This window comes from Drosophila mojavensis, unplaced genomic scaffold (genome assembly GCF_018153725.1).
Source record: "Drosophila mojavensis isolate 15081-1352.22 unplaced genomic scaffold, ASM1815372v1 contig_80, whole genome shotgun sequence".
Classification (NCBI taxonomy): Eukaryota; Metazoa; Arthropoda; class Insecta; order Diptera; family Drosophilidae; genus Drosophila; species Drosophila mojavensis.
Genome location: NW_025318906.1, coordinates 13930950 through 13950565, shown reverse-complemented (window position 1 = coordinate 13950565; position 19616 = coordinate 13930950). Strand labels below are relative to the sequence as shown.

The 19616-nt window shown below is 40.2% G+C and overlaps 1 protein-coding gene across 4 annotated transcripts in view; it reads left to right on the top strand.

Moving 5' to 3' along the window:
• Nucleotides 1–19616, top strand: part of LOC6579843 (nephrin) — an 87655-nt gene that overhangs the window by 14647 nt on the left and 53392 nt on the right. For all 4 annotated transcript variants that reach the window (XM_032729851.2, XM_032729850.2, XM_002005680.4 and 1 more), the window contains exon 2: nucleotides 9193–9540. In XM_032729851.2, the coding sequence (XP_032585742.1) occupies nucleotides 9193–9540 (348 nt within the window). The remainder of the gene's footprint in view (nucleotides 1–9192; nucleotides 9541–19616) is intronic.

Here is a 19616-nt window from a genome sequence, read left to right as displayed (position 1 = left end):
TTTAACAATGCTGCTTACTCTCTCTCACTCTTTCTCTTTCAATATGTCTCCCTCACTCCCTCTCTCTCTCACACACTCACTCTTTTTTTTCTGCTAAAGACATCTTCATTGAAGCATTTTGAGTTTTGCATGCCTCAATTTTTGGCAACAATTCCTACGATAATAACAGCCATAATTTAAAAATTTGCCTGCGGTCTTCTCCATCCATCTATCTCTCTCTCTCTCTCTCTCTCTATCTGTCTCGCTGTCTCTTTCGCTATATCTCTGTCAAAGCTCGCAAGTGTATGAATATTCGGGAATGAAATTTTCGTCTGTTAATGGCATCAGTTTTCGCAGTGTTGGCCATATCAGCTATTTCGACCAGCAGCAAAAATTCTTGAGTGCCTGCTTGGCTCTCTGGCTTTGGCTCTTGGTCTGGCTCTGGTTCTAGCCACATGGCGTCTGACTGCGAATCGAGGCGGGTGGCACGCCCACACTAACTGGTCGCCCTGGCACTGTTGTCGCACGCACCACTTTCACTATGGCCGGAAATTTGCTGCATCAGCAGCGTATAGGAATTTTTGGTTTATGCCCCAACACACACACACACACACACGCACGCACACCCACATGTGCCTACCTCAGGGGCGTACCACCACAGCCTCACTGTGCTGACCCCCCAAGGCAAAGTGGCTGCTGCCTTTAGCTGCGCACATATTAGCCATGTTGGGTTTACTTTGGTTTCGATATTTCCGCCTTCCCCATTTGTGTGTGTGTGTGTGTGTGTGTGCGTGTGTGAGGCTTTCAAATATGAAATTTATTCAAGTCACTCTGGTTTAATGTTTGGAAATGGACAGCAAATAACTTTGAAAGCGCTACAACAACAACAACAATAACTAGAAGTTGAGCTAGAAGAAGAAGCAATGCATTGAGCCTGAATTGAGAATTAAAGTTGAAATTGAGCTGGTGCTGAGTTTTGTTCTTTCAGTTGGGGCTGGAGCTGGAGCTGGAGCTGGAATTGGAGCTGTGGTGTGGTTGATAATGATGACAAGCTCTTGGCCAAATCGTTATCAATGCTCAATTGATGAGTTTATTGTGCAAATATAATGCGGCATAGTCGAGCATTAGACAGAGTCTTTACTGTACCTTGAGCCCAAACGAAATTTCGATTTAACTCGAATGGTTTTTTTTTAAAGATAAGAGCGAAGATAAAGGGAATGGGTGTGCGTGTGTGAGTGAGAGAGCGATACTGAGAAACCCAGTTCCAATTATCCATTTTCCAATCTTGTGAGCCTGCTTATGCGGCAGCCTCGACAGTGCCCCGCCCACTGGAGACATTGGCGCATAAATTGATTGGATGATGTCGCTTTTTATGTCGTTTGTCCTTCGATATCCTGCCGTCGACGTCGTCGTCCTGTCGTTGTGCTATTCTGTGATTTTCATAAGCATATGCGATGCTGCGTGTGTGCATGTGTTATAAATAAATCAGGCCAGACCAAGGGCAGCAATCTTCTGGGCGCTGCTCGTCGCTTAAATCTGCTCAGCCTGGGATTTCTACAGAGATTGCCATTTAATAATAATTCCTCTTGGCAACGTAGCCCCCACCCCCCGCCACTTGCAGTGACTTTTAGTGGTCAACACTTGCCACTTGCCAATGTAATTTCGGTCTTTGCGTGCGCCTCAACCAAATCATTTTCCCAAGTCGCTGCGACGCATGTTCAAATCATTTGAACGCCTAACAATGGCCGCATAATTCGCTCCCACAATTGTGTCTGGACAAGTCGACTAGGGGCCGAACAAGAAAATAAGAGTAACAAACATTTTTTTAACAATTATAATTTTCACGTTTCAAGTTTAGTTTTGCTGCTCCCATGTTGCAAATGGCAGCTGGCTAATTGCTACGCATGAGCCTCATGTCTTTTGCCCCTCTATGTCTGTCTGTGTGTGTGTGTGTGTGTGTGTGTGTGTGTGTGTGTGTGTGGGATGAGTGTTTGCACGAGAGTTGTGGCAAAAACTCTGCACCACTGAGAACCCTTCTTTTTTCTCTGAAGTGGGTTGCAGTTTGTTGCCACAGCGGCAACAGGTTTGTTGCACCACGATGACCACTTTAATCAAACGAAACACTAACAGAATAGACCTTATAACTACTTTACCTGTATCTACCTCTCCCTCTCGCACCCCCTCTTTCTCTCTCCTTGCATCCACTCAACAATCGCATTGCATTTCAACGGCTGCCTCAACAAGTTTCCCAGTTGTGCAGCAGTTCAAGTGCCCAAAAAATATTGCAGCAAACATCATTAGAGAGTTGCACACAAATATTATTTAAATAAAGTGCCGACTGAATCTCGGGTAAAAGAAGAGCAGGAAGCAGCAGTGGAAGCAGCAAGCTGAGATTATAGATTAGTAATATAAAGTGATGTTTTCTTGCAAATTTAAGCTGATAGAAAATTCGACATATTGTAGTGGACATAAAAAACATAGTTAATATGAATATATCAAAATGAAATATGAAATATGATATATAATATATGTAGATGTGTATATCATATTTCATTATTATATATTCATATATGTATGTGATATTAGCTTAAATTGGATACACTTCACACACATACACACACACACGCATTTTGCTGCTGGCCAATCTTTATTGTATAACTTCGCTTTTTTTGGCATTTCAAGGTTTGAGAATCTATTTTGAGCAGCGGAAAAAGTATCCTTCTATTTCACCCTTACCTGCTTTAATCTTACAGGCTTTTTAATAATTTTCTGTTCTAGCTTTGGCTTTTCACTGCTGCAAGCTACAATAACATACAAACTAAATTAAAGAATATAGTTTTATTTAATTTAAAAAAAATTACAAATATTTGTTGAATTAAAATAATAAATTGTATTTACTTTAATTTAAAATCATTTTAAAAAATATATTTATTTGATTTATACAAAATTCTGTATTTATTTAATTTATATTTTTTCAAATGAAATTTTTTATTTTTATTTTTTATTTTTATTAAAAAAATAGAAAATAAAATATTTATATTTAATTTAAATTTACCTACACTTTTATTAAATTGATTTATTATTATGAGCAAAGTATTACTAAATTATGAAATTATGAAATTATATCTCTCATATTTTCTTAATTAATTATTTGCTCTGTTAACTCATTATTTTTATATTTTTTACATTCCTATATTCTTTACCCATAAACAGTTTGTTAATGTTTATATAATGTTAATGTTTGTTATTACCAATTCATATAGCATATCAGCTCACATATATGATGAGAATACATATTTCACGTCCCTCAAGTTCCATGCAATCATCTTCTGCTTCTGCTGCTGCTCTCCATTTATTTATTGGCTGCCGCATGTTGCTCTCTCTCTCTCTCTCTCTCGTTCTCTCTTGTTGCTCTCACTTAATTTAGTCCTGTGGGAAATTGGCAAAGGCGCGTTGCGCGTTGCTGCGGTCGCCACGAGCCGCAAAATATTCATGGTTAATGCATAAATAAAATTAGTTGTTGCAGAATTCTTGCTTTAAGCGTGAGTTACCTACGATGGCAGTCCGGAGGCTATGGCAGCCTGGCTTGCCGCAGTTTCCAGCTCTTTTCACTTTTTTTTTTTTTTTTTGTTTACTATTATTTTTATTGTTTTCTCAAGTTGTGTGGTGGCAGCAGTTAATGTTGCACTAGACCTGCGGCGATGTTGTTGCTGGCCGCAGCTCGTAATGCGCGTTGCGCCAGCGGCAACTGCAGCAATTGAAATATATCAAATCTTATGAAACATGCCTCCACTAAGATGTAATGCAACGACTTCAGCTGGCATAGAGGTTAACTGTAATGTATTTGCAAAGTTGCAGCGCCAAGGACTGGAAAGGAATGATGCCAAGTCGAGAGCTGCATGCGATTAATTGTGCCATATTTTGGGACAGCTGTCTGAATGTGACTGAAGACGCGATGGCTTAGCCAAACAGTCGCAATGTTTAGATAGAGCCAAGAAAAGAAATCAGGGTATAAAACAGGAGAAGAAAAGGAGTGGAAGCAGGCGCTGCAATGTGTCCAATCGAGTGTAGCATGTGCTGCAGTTGCACGTACAGCCCGAAGGAGCAGCAGCAGAAGCAGGAGTCGACCATGCACCATTAGGCGAAAAGGTCGCGCAGCTATTGTTATATTGCATATGCAGCAGGAGAAGCAGCAGCAGCAGACATTGAATTGAACCAACAATATTTTATAACGAATCGAGTTGGGCATGCAAAGCACGTTGTTGACAGCTGGGCGTGGCCGAGCCAAGGTGCCGCATGCCACAAAACTGCGACAGTTTAGCTGCAGCCTATTTTGGCAGCAAACGAATGGCATAAATCTATGCATGTGTGTGTGTGTGTGTGTGTGTGTGTATATGGGCATATAAAAGATGCGCACGATTCCAGGGCCAGTGTGAAAATCATAATCATCAAATTAACGCGCAAGTGACTCGCACGAAGGAGCCAAAAATTTTGCTGCCAGGCTCAAATTGGTGCTTGGAGCATTGCCGCCCGAATACGACGTGAGCATTTAAAGCAAAGCGAATAAAACTTAAGTGCCAAAACAGACGCAGAGAGTGAAAGAGAGAGAGAGAGAGAGAGAAAGAGAGGGAGAGCGCGAGAGAGATTGGCTGGCTTCATGTATGTATGGCTTGAGTTAGGCCACTCAGGTGTCCCAGACCCTCGTTAAATCCAATCTGCTCTAGCTTGAAAGGCTGCTTAATCAGCGGCCGGGCCATGACAGATAACTAACTGGGCCGTAACTGGGCTCGAGCTGGGCGGGAGTCAGGCATCATCATCGTTTGACTGCGTCAGCGTCATAAACAGCGACAAGGGGTGCATGACCCGCCCCCCTCTCAAAAAAACCCTCTCAAAACACCCAACAAATCTCTAGGCTCACCCCCTCTCTCATCGCACATTCGTCACATGGTTAGTTCAACAACAGCTTCGGTAGCTCCCATCGCCATCGCCATCGCCATCGCCATCTCCATCTCCATCTTCTGGGCTCCCGCTTCAGTTTCAGCCAGAAGCGGTTGAGGCCATCAAATTTCAGTCATAACAATAACACTGATAGTCCCGCTCGTAAAATAAAACCCTTTTTGCCCACTGTCGCAATGTCAGGGCACTGAGGCCGGGATTTGTGTGTGTGCGAAATGTTCTCATATGTAGTAAGCATGTGTGTGTATGTGTGTGCGTGTCTGTGTGTGTTTGTGTTTGTGCGTGTGTAACTGCCATTCCATTTCCAGCTCCAAAAACAATCAAGAGCCCGCGCATAACATAACAAAAAACAACACGCGTTGCACATACACTTGAGGAAAAAGTCGAGCAACAAAGCCAGAATTTCTTAAGCTCCGAAATTTATACTGCATATGCCTTAAAATTGTATTTATAGATTCAGCCTTATAAAATTCAAGGGAAATGTTAAAAATAAACATAGTATATAATAAATTATTTTGAAAAATAAATTGTTAAATAAAGAAAGAAAATTATTATAAAAACAAAAATTGAAATTATAAATAAATAAAAGTAAATATTATAAAATTATTATAATTAAAACAAATTATGTCTAATAAAATATAATAAAAAATAAATATCTCTTAAATTAATAAACTTAAAATTTAACAATTAATATCAAAAAAAAAAAAAAATATATATATATATATATATATATATATATATAAATATATTAAAAAAATATATATCTAATAATATAAAAAAAAAAATAAAAATTGCTCCTATAAAAATCAAATTAATATCTAAATTGCAAAAATCAAGCAAAAGAAAAACATTTTCAAGAAATATTTTGTAGTGCCGAAAGGCCATAAAATAAGTAAACAAGTCAGGAAAATAAAAAACTAAATTAAATAAATTCATCAAAAGAAAATCTCTTGGTCTGCTTCCAAAATATAGTTTACTCAAAAGCTATCAAATGATAAAATAATTTGTATTTTTTAATAACTCAAGCGTTTATTACTTTTGAGGTACACTTGCAATTTCGAAAAATTTATTTGCAGATTGTAATAAATTCACAAATTAAACAAAAAATTATTCAATCAAATGACATCAAAAAGATTGCCCAATTATGGCAGCATCAAAGAAACTTTTGCTTTAAGACACGAATTTTTGCATGTTGCTGCCCGAAAAAAAGTTTTATTTGTATTCAAATTCTTATAAAAGTTTCAGTTTTTATTACCCAATTTAAAACAATTTTTTTTTTGTTTCTCTCTTTTAATGAAATATTTCAATTTTGTAACAGGCTCTTAACTTCACTCATTTTTGACATATTCGTTTTATGTAACGTTAGGGGCAAACTTAGTTGAAGAAATTTGTTATTAAAAAGTACTTACTATAATTTATTTTTTAATATTTTATAGCATATTTGATTGGTTTGTAAATTTGTGTAAAATAGTTTTTAGTTATTTTTTGGCTTAATCAAATTGATATCGCTCACTGCTTTTGATTTGTCCTCTGTAAACTCGGTTTTCTCAGAGTGCACAATGTGAAATCGCTTGGCGCTTGGGACAGCGACAGAAAGCCCCGCCCCGTTCTCTGCTTGGCCCCGCCCACCAGTGCAGTGAGTCGAGCGCGGTCAAAAGGCGACGCCTAAAGCATTTAAATCCTTTTCGCACTTTGGCTGTCTCCGCTTGTTGCGTGTTTTTCCATCAACTATTTCCGGCCGCAATACGTGTGACACGTATATGACATATGAAGTGACTATGTGCGTGCGTGTGAGTGTGTGTGTGTGGGCGCGCGCTTGTCATGCTTCAATTTGTGTGTTTCATGGCGCTTTTGCCATTCAATGTGCCAAGGATGAAGCGTGTCTAATATACCCATCGTTTCATAGCTAAAAAAAAAAAAACAAGGAGAGGGAGAGTATGGGAGTGGGAGCGTGGCAGAGGAAACCCATTTCCTCTCGCAGGCCGTAAAATAGGAATTTACTTTATTAAAATTTTTCGCTTCAAAAATATGGGACAACAACAATGGCAATGAGCACAAAACAACAAGCTACGCAAATTTGTTGAAAATCCAAATACACACGCACACCCCACACCCACACACACACACAGACGCACAGACGCACACATACTCGCACACACACACATGTGCCAGAGCTCAAGTTCGCCAATGATGCGCCGCATCATGAACGAGGTAAAAATGTACTCAACTATGAACTCTCGCTAAAACCAATGTGTGTGTGTGCTTTAGAGAGTGTATGTGTGTGTGTGTGTATGTGTGATGTCTGTAAAATAGGCTCAAATTTGCGTAGAGAGCGTGCGTTGATGGGGCAAAGGTTATGACTGCGCCTGCTGCTGGCAAGGGTTTTCGCCCGCGCGGACTCGGGTTCAGGGCTCGTATGTGAGCCAGGAGAGAAGCAGGAGAAGGGGACAGGCACACGCAGAGGCCAAGCGGACAAGCAAAAGAAAGGGTACGAGCGAGGGAGAGCGGGCGAGGGACAAGGCTCGACTGCGTTTGACAGTTTCATTCAGATAAAGTCGGGTTGGGCAGGAGGCGAGCTCGGGTTGAAAATTTATATAAATTGACAGTAATGCTGGCTGCTTGCTGCTGCTCAGAGCAACAACAACAAAAACTACAACAACAATTTCTATGCTAAATTGCGCGACAACATTGACAACAACAATGCAGCAGCAACAGCAGGAGGAGGAGCAGCAGCAGGAGCAACTTTTCGTATCGCATTCTTTTCGGCTCGACAACGCAAATTATGTACGAAAAAGCAAAATAATGAAATCGTAAAGAGTTGCCACACACACACACACATAGAGCGGATGCCAGACAGCGCCTAGGCATATATAATCTCGACATGAAAATATATAAATATATTTATACATATATATAATATATTATATTTAAAATTCATTTCAGTTTCCTGCGCAGACTTCGTGTCTATGCAAATAGTGAGCATATTAATCATTGTCTTGGGCCCTTTTCTTATGTCTGCTCCTTTTGCGGTCGACAAGCTCTGTCTATGTTGTGTAAGCGAGCCTGGCGAGGTGTTTGCAGGTAGACTTTGCTCAAGCGCTACTCTATTTGAGCTATAGTACGACTATAGTCGGAGTAGCCTTACCCTGCCAAGCTCTACTTAATGCCTTTTAGCACCGCAAATAAAGCATTTTGCTTTATATTCAGTCTCTCTTTTTTTCACTTAGCATTTCAGTCTCGCTTGACTCGTGGTATTTAAAACTGCATTTCGGCGCTAATAAATAAACAGCTTCTGCCTCTCTCTCTCTTTCTGTCACTCTCCCTCTCTATCTCTCTGATTCTTTTTTGCTGGCCATATGCGCGCATTCCTGTTGTTGCTTCGCCTCTCCTACTCGCAGATTCGTTTGAAATTTATGAAAGCTTCGCTCCACGGTTAAAGTGCACTGAGCGCTGCGGCACGGCCTCCGCCGGGCACTAAAACAACTGTAGCTGCCTGATGGCCGCGTTAAATGCTTTTGTTGATTCAGGGCTGCTCCTGCTTCAGCTCCTGCTCCTGCTCCACCTCCTCCCCTTTACACAATTTAATAGTTTTGGCTGGCAAGAAATAAACTGCTCGCTGCCTGGCTGCCTGGCTGGCGACTCTGAATGCAGTCCGCAATAAGTCTTGGCAAACAGTCACCGGTACTGAACGGACAGCCTCCCCACGCGCCTCCTTCTGCCCGGCCACGCCTACAATTGGCTTTTGTGCGCTGCGCTGTGGCTGGTAAAAATCTGTGTGTGTTTGTTTTTCATTAAAAAACTTTTCATTCAGAGCGGTCAAAGTTCGCCTCGGACTCCTGCTCCAGTTCCAGCTCCGACTCCAGCTCCAATTCCGATTCTGACTGCAGCACTCTGCGGCAGCTTAGCGGCGTTGGCGGCCGTAAAGGCTTTCAGTGACAGTGCGGCCAGTGTCCTGCGTTCTGCGTCCTGTGTCCCACGTCCTGTGTTATTGCGGTCAGGATTTGCTATTTAGGAAAAGTCTCTGTGCTCATTGCCCCATTGTCTCTCCATGGGACTGCGGGCAGCATTCATTGTTTTTTTTTCAGTTTTTCTGTTTGCCCGACTGGCTAAATACACAATTCATAATTTTCAGCTGCCATAGAAAGTCACGTAACCAATGAGTCGCCAAAGACTCGAGCCAAGCATAACAAAACCGCCATGACAATTAATCCAGCATCTCTCTAAGTGATCTTCTTCTTTACTTGTTTTCTATTACAGTGCTGCTGGTGCTGCTGCTGTTGCCCGCGAGCTGCCACGGGCAGCAGCAGAAGTTTCGCACCACGCCCCACGATCTGCAGGTGCTGGAGGGCGCCGAGGCGATGATGCGCTGCGAGGTGGCCAATGTCGCCGGCGCCGTGCAATGGACCAAGGATGGCTTTGCACTCGGCTTCTCGGCCGTAATACCCGGCTTTCCGCGCTACTCTGTGCTGGGGGATCGCAAACAGGGTGTCTACAATCTGCGCATCTCCAATGCCTCGATCAACGATGATGCCGAATATCAATGCCAAGTGGGTCCAGCGCGCCTCAACTCGGCAATACGGGCGAATGCCAAGCTCACTGTCATATGTAAGTAGAGAAAAATCATATAGATATATGTATTAGTTGTAAGTTTTCATTAAGCTAGCAGGAATTGAGGTGAAGAAGTTTTGATAAATACTCAAAAATTAATCTATACTTGTTTCATTCACATTTCATATATTTATACAAAACCAAACTGTTAACATTTGAAGATGAAAGCAAAATCTCCCATTTTCAAAAATGGACCAAGTAGTGAAAAGAGGATATTTTGTGCTGTTAATAAAAACAGCAAAAATATAAATAGCAAGCTATATTAATTATTATTATTATTATTATTTAAATATTTAATTATTATATTATTTTATTATTATTATTATTATACATTAAATATTATTATTATGCATTAAAATACTCTAAATAAGAAGTTTACAAATCTGTCAATAGCAAGTTAAATTAATTAGACAATTATTATTTTTATTATTTATTTATCTATTTTTTTTTTTTTTTTTTTTTAATACATCATTGCATTAAAATTCAGATTGACAGATTTTAATGGCAAGTTAAATTATTTAGAAAATTATTATTATTATTATTTATTTTTTTAATACATTTTTGCATTAAAATACATTAAATAAGAAGTTTACATATCTGTCAATAGCATGTTAAATTTATTAAACAATTATTATTATTATTATTTTTTTTTAATTTTTATTATTATTATTATTATTATTATTATTATTATTATTATTATTATTATTATTATTATTATTATTATTATTATTATTATTATTATTTTTGTATACATTAATTGCATTAAAATACACTAAATTATTGCTGTAATTTTTTGTAACATATATAAACTACTTATATATATTATATGTACTTTTATATATTAGAGTCAGGGCAATTTCTTTTTATCATCCTGAATGAAACATTTTCTTTTATATATTTTCATAAATATTTGTATATTTTTATATATTTTTGCATTTCGACTCCAATCCCAAAAATCGATTAATTAATTTTTTGTGTTTGTTGGTTTTCAAATAATTTACCGTCATATTTATGCCCGAGTACGTCTCTTGTTTTTTTACATTTATCAGGAGTTCGCATAGTTTTTGTTCATTTCAAACTGAAAATTCAGTTGGTAATCGATTCAGCTGGAATCGCATTGGCAACTGCAACATCCATTTGTGGTCTGATGCTAACTGGGATTCTCTATTTCGCTTTTTTCATGTTGGCTCTGCATCTCTCTCTGTCAATGTCTCCCTCTTTGGCTTGCTCTCTGGTTTACGGCATCAATTAATTTCTGTAATAAATACAATTCCTAGCGTAGAGTTCTCGTTGCGTCTCTGTTTGTTTCCTGCTCATTGCACCTATAGCATTTTGCACTTGCATATTTAAATTGTCACGCCGACTCGCATGCGGGTGCGCTCTCTCTCTCTCTCGCTCGCCCCCTTAATGGGTGGGCGTGGCTGGTAGCTGGTTGTCGCTGCCAACATTTATTGTCAGCAATTTGCAAAGCAACAGCAACAGCAACAGCAACTGGAGCAACAGCAACAACAATGAGCTGAATTTAGCGCAGTTTATTGCTCCAAGGAGTCAGCTCGGAGGAGCTGTGACACTGTCACAGAACTAAGTTCAGCTTGGGGCGGGAATCGAGACAGATAGAGAGAGAGGGTGAGTGTAAGAGGGAGATAGAGTGTGCCAGTATGAGATGGTTTAGCATTTTCAAATTGAACCGAAATGAATTTATTTTTGTTTGATTTTGCTTCTTTTTTTTTTTTTTAGTGTTGTCAAAGTGTGAGTGTGTCTGTGTGCCTGTGTCTCGTTGCATTGTTATTCCGACTGTCGTGTAATCACTTTGAAAGTGTGGGCACTCCTGTTGCTGCTGTTGCTTCTTCTTCTTCTTCTCGCTTCTGTTGTTGTAATCACTCAAGAAATTGCGCTACATTTGATGACAGCGATTTTCATTTCCTGTGCTTAGTTTGGCTGTCTTCTATTCCACGCTTGCAGATATGCCCCGCCCAATAGCCGCCCACTTCTATAATGGGCCATGGCAACGGCAGCGACAGCGACAAGGCTGCTGCTGCTGTTGTTGTTGTTGCTATCTTGCCCAAGGCTCACACGCACTCACACACACACACACGCAGACACACACACATATACATGCGCATGCCTAATGACGTTTGTTTAGTTAATTACGCGCCATGAGCTGTGACAATGATGATGTGTGCCAAGGAGCCTTAGAAAACTCAAAGTACAAAAATATATAAAAAATATATAAAAAAATACTCGCCACTTCCACTTAGAGAAAAAGTCTTGTGAGACGTGGGAAGTAATGCAATATTCTGATTTTTCTATTTAATGAGTAATTGTTGGGGAGATGTTTAAATGGGTGAGACATATTCTTTAATTTAATTTAAAGCTTGAAAACAAAGAAATTGAAAAGAGTTTAATGGAAAGATGTGAAAGGACTGTATGCAATAGCTTGATTTCATTTAACGTAATTTTCTTTTACTAAGTCAATTATTCTGACGATTTTGTTACTAAACTATTTTTGAATTTAAAGAAAATTATGCTTAATATATTATTTTCATGCATATTTTTCACTAAGATTTTTATTACAATTATATAATTTTTTAATGAAGCCATTCAATCTTGATTTTTTTTTTTTTAATTGTAAGTAGCTTAAATTATTCTTTCAATTTAGTTTTGCTGATGAATATTTTTTTAAATGTTACATTATTTAAATTATTTATAATTTGTAATTTTAATATATTTATTAATAATTTATATATTTTTAAAATCTTAATATTAATAATTTATAAATTAATTAATATATTATTCATATTAGCATTTTCTCAAAATTAAAAAAAAAAATTAAAAACTACTGACTTCATACAAAAGACAGCAGATTTGGGCTTCAGGAAAGAAATCCATGCTGAAAAGAAATATGTGTTTACATGATTAATTTAAAGGAAAGGAAAATAGGCCAAAACTTACAAGTTTCAAAAGAGCTAAGAGCTAACTTTGGAATTTTGTGCTACCCAAAAAGTCTTGAACTGGGAATTTCAGGCATAGCTCGGGGAATTTCAATCTCGACTCGATTAGCGTATAATATACGCTCGGCATTTTGTTCTCTCAGTGTATGCTTGTGTATGTTTGCTTGCGATTCATATAAGCTTGTTAGTTATGGCTGTTGTTGTTGCTTTTGCTGTTGCTTTTGTTGTTGCTGCTGCTGTGGCAAAAGGTCGTCCGGCGGCGCCTCTGCACCCCCATGAAGAAATGTTTGTCATAATTGTCGGTACTTGTGAGAGTCCAGCGAGTCGGCCCCTAACTTCAAGCTCTCTGGGTGGGTGGCTGTACGTGTGTGTGTCTATGTGTGTGTGTGTTTGTGTCTCTCTTTTGTTCTATAATGGCATCCACTATGTTTCACTGACTCAAATATGTAGCTATCTCTGCATGTATGTGTGTGCGTGTGTGTGCGTGTCGTAGATGTAAGCAAAGGTATGTCCCGTAGGCATCCAAGAAAACACGTGCGACATTATTGCAGCAATTAGCCAAGGCAAAATGTAGACAAATGTGTAATAATTCAATTAAGTTCAAGTAACATTTATTTGATTTATTTATTAAGCCAATTGCCCCCACCAGTTCGATGCGATATTGATTAATGCCAGCATTGTTAACATGATTTCTGTGATTTGAGCCAGCTTAGCATTAGCTTGACACTCTTTATCAAATCAGCTGAAGTCAAAGTAAGAATTTCTATTCAATTTGAATGTGAAATTGCATTTGAATTGCATTTAAATTGTGAAATTGTGAAATTGCATTTGAATTGCATTTAAATTGCACTTAAACTGCATTTAACTTATTCATTTATTTAGTTTCTGTCAAAACCGTTGAGTTGCTTTAGCCGACCGCGTGATGAGCTCAGGTTTAATAACGGTCTGTTGCCTTTATTAGCTGTTTATGCCATGAGCCTCGTCAGTTTCCCTATATTATTGAAACATGAGAGAAGATTGTGCCTCAAGCCAAATGAATTGAGTTGGATTGCAGATTCGGTTACATGCCAGCACGTGGCACCCATACACGAGTCCAGCTCAGCTTGTATATCTATTCTTGTGTGTATTTCGTGTCATATGTTTGACCAGCAAGGCTTTCGCTTTCTCATGCTGAGCCTATAGTTGCTATAGTATTGATTATGCCTGAAGCTAGAAGCCTGCCTGCCTGCTGCTCTGATGAGATTTAATGTGCTTAAATACATATAAACCAGATTCTTTGTTCGCTCTTTGTATGTGAATGTAACAATTCATATTTGTTTATATGCAGATTTGATTTATATTTATACAACTTATATATCAGCTCGGCTAATTCCTCAACTTATAATAAACTACGCTTAATTGCACTCGATTGCAACACTGTTTCGCTCTATCTCACTTCCCCTCTCTCTCTCTCTCTCTCGCTCTTTGTCTGGCTGGCTGTCTTGCTCTAATTAAAATAGCATATGCTATGTAGAGACCTAATGAACGAACCTTTGTCATTCGTAAATTAAATTTGAGACACTCCAACGAGAGGCAAACGCAAAAGTTCTTTTGCAACTAATTTCAACGTACGCTGCCCGCTTAGCCAAAACTTTCATGGACCCAACACACACACACACACACACACACACACACACACATGCACGCACGCATACTAGCACACACACTTGCACACACAGGTGAGGGCGCAATTAGATTATAAGTTGGCATAGTAAAGAACTTTTGCACACAAAAGTCCACGTGCAAATTTATGGAAATTTAGAAAATGTTCGCATGCCATTAATTTTTAAAAACGCAGCCAAAAACACATATGCCGCAAGGCGACCATACCGAACCGAACAGAACCGAACCGAACTGGGTCCAACAAAACTTTTTACTGCCAACGCATTGGGACCACGACCAGAGCCTGAACCTGAGCCAGGGCCTGCGCCTCGGCCTCTGCCTGTGCTTGGGCTTGGGCTTGGGCTCTGGTTGGAGTCTGGGCAATGGCGATTCAGCTGCTCCGTGCCCTGGCACAATGGAATTCCAGGCATGTACAGCCCCCAAAAAAGCAGAGCTGCCTTTATAAATTTTGAATACAAAGCAGCATTGCGAACAAAAATGAAAAAAAAAAAAATGGAAAAGAAGCACAAAAATAGAAAAGGAGAAACAATTCTTTTTTTCATACATTTTTTTCCCCTCTGTTATGCAATGCCGCCTGCACTTCAGAATGGAAATGGCGCTGGGATGGGGCCACACACTTGGTGCGCTGACACTGGCAGCCAATAAATGTGCTTTAATGATTTTCAAATGCTCCAAAATTTCTGGCATTTCCGCTCATTTGAGTCGAGTAATCGCATCGTAATTGTCGTGCAAATCATCAAAGTTTAGGGCTAAAGCCTGCCCACAGGGCGTGAGCCTGTTTGAAATATGGCCAACCATTTATTGTTGTTCTTCTTTTTTTGTTCTTTGTCGGACCTTAAAGTCAGGGCCAGCGACCCATCAACTCAGCTCGGCAACCCACTCAGTCACTCAACTCACTGGGGCTGTCTCCAGACTCCTCCCGACAAAACAGTTGACGTCAAATGGAAAAATTGCCAATTCTTGTCCTGCAAAAATGAAAAAAAAATGGGAATGAAAAAAAAAAATAGAGTCGAGAAATATTTCAGCGCATAAAACTTTTATGAGGCGTACTATTAGTGGGTTAGCGGGCTGAGCTGAGCTTCAGCTTTGCCTGAATTCATGGCAAATTGCACTTTGCTGCTGCTGCTGCTCCTCCTCCTCCTGCTCCTGCTGCTGCTGCTGCTACAGCCCAACAATGGCTGCATAAATTATTTGCAGCCAGGCACCTCGCAGCAGCCCGCCGTCTGACCTGCTGCTGCTGCTGCTGCTACTCCTGCTACTCCTGCCGCTGCTGGGGCAGTGCATAAAATTTAATCAACGAATCGCTGCAACGCTCGTATGTTTGGGGTTCGATAGGGCGAGGGGTGAGTGAAGCTTACCCACCTGAATGCCACCTGCTGTGGCACCTTCTCTAAGCTCGTTCATAATCGCATGTAACGCCAATTGTAAGGACAACCTTCGCATTCTTCTAGCTCTGCGTCCTTCCTGCTCGTTCGGCTACACTGATCGATTGTCGTTGTTGAATGCGCCTCGCACATGTCAATAATCAAATACAATTTGCATACCAATCAACAATGCATATAGCTGCTCGCCTCCTCCCCAGCCCCGCCTCCTGCCAGCCCATCAAGTGTCGGCGCTCGAGAGGACCTTCAGCGGCACCCACTCCAGCTGCGTAGGTGCTCAGTGCGCGTCGTCGTCGTCGCTGCCTCAGGACCTACAGCAGCTTCTTGTTACAAATCGAACTGCATTTGGAACGACTTTGTCCAAAAGCTGATTCATAAAATGTTTATAAGGGCATATAAATTCCACTTTATGCCCTATAAGTTAGAGTTCAATTTAGTGAACTAGCTCAATCTGTAACATAAAACTCGGTTCACTCATTTGAATATATATATATGGTATATATTGATCAGCAATAGAACAATTCGTTCATGTGCAGCTGAACTAGTTAAAGGAAATTTTAAGTGAATCATGTATGATTAAATGACTTATTAAAAAGTATTGTTTATAAATGAATCACATCGCTCACTAAAAAAGCAGAAAGAGTCAAGTAGTTGATTTTAGTAAACCGTTTAATCGAACTGGTTCATAGGAATATCATCATATAATATGCAAGTACTGAATGTTGGTAATAACCGGCAACATAGTTTAAATTAAAGTAGTTCATTTACGAATGGTTCAAAGGAACTAGTTCCGATGAACTAGTTCATATGAACTAGTTCAAATGTCCTGGCTCTAACTGAGTTTACATACATACACAGACTATACGCATCATCCATTAACAGCTGCTGCATTGAGTGTCGCCCCGCAACGAGCTGATACACTCTGGTTTCAAAAAAGAAAGAAAAACAAACAAGAAATGGAGAGAAGTGAAGAATAAAAAAAGTGTTAATGATGAAGTAGTTCAAGTGAACTAGTTCAAATAAGCTAGTTCAAACAAACGTGTCCTGGCTCTAGCTTTACCTGAATTTAATTATAACACCTACACGCCCGCCCCAAAGCATCAGAACTGGTAGCAATCCCTCATCCCTCATCGAGCGGCGCCCCGCAACGAGCTGATCCTGTCTCTGATGTGAAAAACAAGAAGTATAAATTTATGAACTTGTTCAAATGAACTAGTTCAATGAACTGGCTCAAATAAATGTGTCCTTGGCTCTAGCTTTATTCCACCTACCCGCCCGCTCCCTGCATCAGGACTAACAGCAACCCCTCATCCATTAACTGTATCGAGCTGTATCGAGCGTCGCCCCGCAACGAGCCGATCCACTCTCTGAAGAGAAAAACAAGAAGTATAAATTTATGAACTTGTTCAAATGAACTAGTTTAAATGAACGTGTCTTGGCTGAACTGAATTTACTTATGCCACCTACCTACCCGCCCGCCACCAACATCAGCGCTGTCAGCAACCGCTCATCGATTAACAGCTTCTATTTTGAGTGCCGCCCCGAAACGAGCAAACAAACAAAAAATTGGAGAGAAATGAAGAACAAAGAAGTGTAAACATATGAAGTAGTTCAAATGAACTAGTTCAAATGAACTGGTTCAAATGAACAAATAAATGTGTCTTGGCTCTAGCTTTATTCCACCTACCCGCCCGCTCCCTGCATCAGGACTAACAGCAACCCCTCATCCATTAACAGCTGCTGTATCGAGCGTCGCCCCGCAACGAGCCGATCCACTCTCTGAAGGGAGAAACAAGAAGTATAAATTTATGAACTTGTTCAAATGAACTAGTTCAAATGAACGTGTCCTGGCTCTAGCTTTACCTGAATTTAATTATACCGTTAATATAACCTACCCGCCCGCCCCAAAGCATCAGAACTGGTAGCCCTCATCCCTCATCGAGCGTCGCCTCACAACGAGCTGATCCACTCTCTCTGAAAACAAAAAGTATTAATTTACGAAATTGTTCAAATGAACTAGTTCATATGAACTAGTTCAAATGAACGTGCCCTGGCTCTAGCTCTAACGGAATTCAACCTTAAATCTATCTGAAATACATTAACCCAACTCTTTCATATTGTTCCATATGATGGTCATGATTCAATCAATCAATACCGGAGTAATTCCAAACGTTCGCATAAAGAGTATCTCAAATTCTCCATGTCGAGCATATGCAACTTTTCTGTTACTTTTAACTGTGCAACACGCGCGCAGCGTACAACGTGACACTGCGTGGCTGCTGCAATATGGCAAATATTATGAATTTTCAATGTTCCGAAACCCTTTCGGTGCCCGCGGATGTGCCCCGACAGCCGCAACGCAGCTTGGGGCGTCCTTGCGACACCAATTTGCACACAAGAGCCTTCACTTAAGGGTGACGCTGTCGACGAGGACAGATTCAAATAAAATATCTGGTATCTATTTTTCGAGAACGAAACGACACGTTATATTGCTTGACAGCAAAGCGAGAGAAGGAGGGAGGGAAAGAGACTGAGTGAGAGAAACGCCTGAGCAAATGAGTGAAGTTAACTGAAGTGCAGATAGTAGCGAAATCTATATGAGATGGGAGATAAGCTATGCATGCCCGATTACTTGCATTCCGTATAGCTCGAAGTACTGAGAGAAGTTAGCTTTGAATTTATATTAATATATTATTCGACAGCAGAGAGAAGCGCAGAGAGAAGCGAAAAATTCAAGTGAAGTGACAGTCAATTGATTTATATAAATATTAAATGATTTAATAGATTACTATATATATTACGTATACGCAATGTTCAACAACATGAGGAGAAAGGCAAACTTTACTCAGATACTTTTTTGTACATTTACTCACATTACATATATACGCACTTCTTACAAAACTTTTATTAGTTTATCTGTTTAAAGTTAACCCTAAGCTAATACTGTAACATCTGTAATTCAATAGACAATTAATGTCATCAATCTGTTCCACACAAGTCAAGCAATAAGGTTATTATATATCACATATTAAGTATACGCAATGCCAAAAGTTCGTTGAGCTGACTTTTTTTTTGGGAATGATATTTCTTATGCGCGTTTGTTGAATAAAAGTATGAGAATCGCATAGAGAGCTGGATAAGGGAAATTGAGTGCCGCGAGCATAAACAACCTCACCACTACACACACGCGCAGCCACACACACGCACACACACACACAAGTTCACGCCCCAGTGTCTGTGTTTTTGTTGTGCGTCGCGGGATTTTGTGTTTGTATATTTGATTTGTGCATAATAATTTGATGCGCCCAAAGCCAGGCAAATAAAATTCACAAACAACGCGCGCGCAAGCCAGCCTCGAGGCACCAAGGGCATCTCCGACCAGCGCTGAGGCTATCAAATGCAGTGAGCCCGAGCAGGGCGAGTGCGAGTGCGAGTGCGAGTGCTCGTCGCTCGGACGGACAGGGTGTTGATTTTATTTGGTAGCAACAAAAGCAATTACCTCGACATGGTGGCTTACACGGTGGCGGTGGCGGTGGCTTTGGCTCTGACACCGCGTCCCAACTGCTTGCCACACACACCCACACAGACTCATTTTGCATTCAACAACTTCCAGAGCGAGCAGCAGCAGCAGCAGCAGCAGCAGGCAACATATGTTGCATGTCAAAAGCGCCCCAACTGCGCGGCTCCATACACATTTCACTTTAACTTTCTGTGTAGCAGCATTTTCTTATGCTACTTCTCCTGCTGCTGCTGTTGTTGTTGCTGCTGTTGCTGCTGCTGCTGCTGTTGTTGCTTCTGCTACTCACAGAGAAGACGCAATGGCTGCCTACTCCTTCAGGTGGCATTAAAATAATGCACACGTGCACTTAACTTTATCCACAATTGTTTGTTTGTATGTGTTTGCTGCAGTGCCCCATTGTTAGACAGCCTAGCTCTCACTCTCTCACTCTCTCCTAGTCTCTCCCCCTCTCTCTGTTGGCATGTTTGCACAAATATTGAGACTCATACTTGAGCACATTAACGGGCGCTGCTGGCAGACGTCAGGCTGCGGGCCATCCACTACTTTGGCGGCCATTCA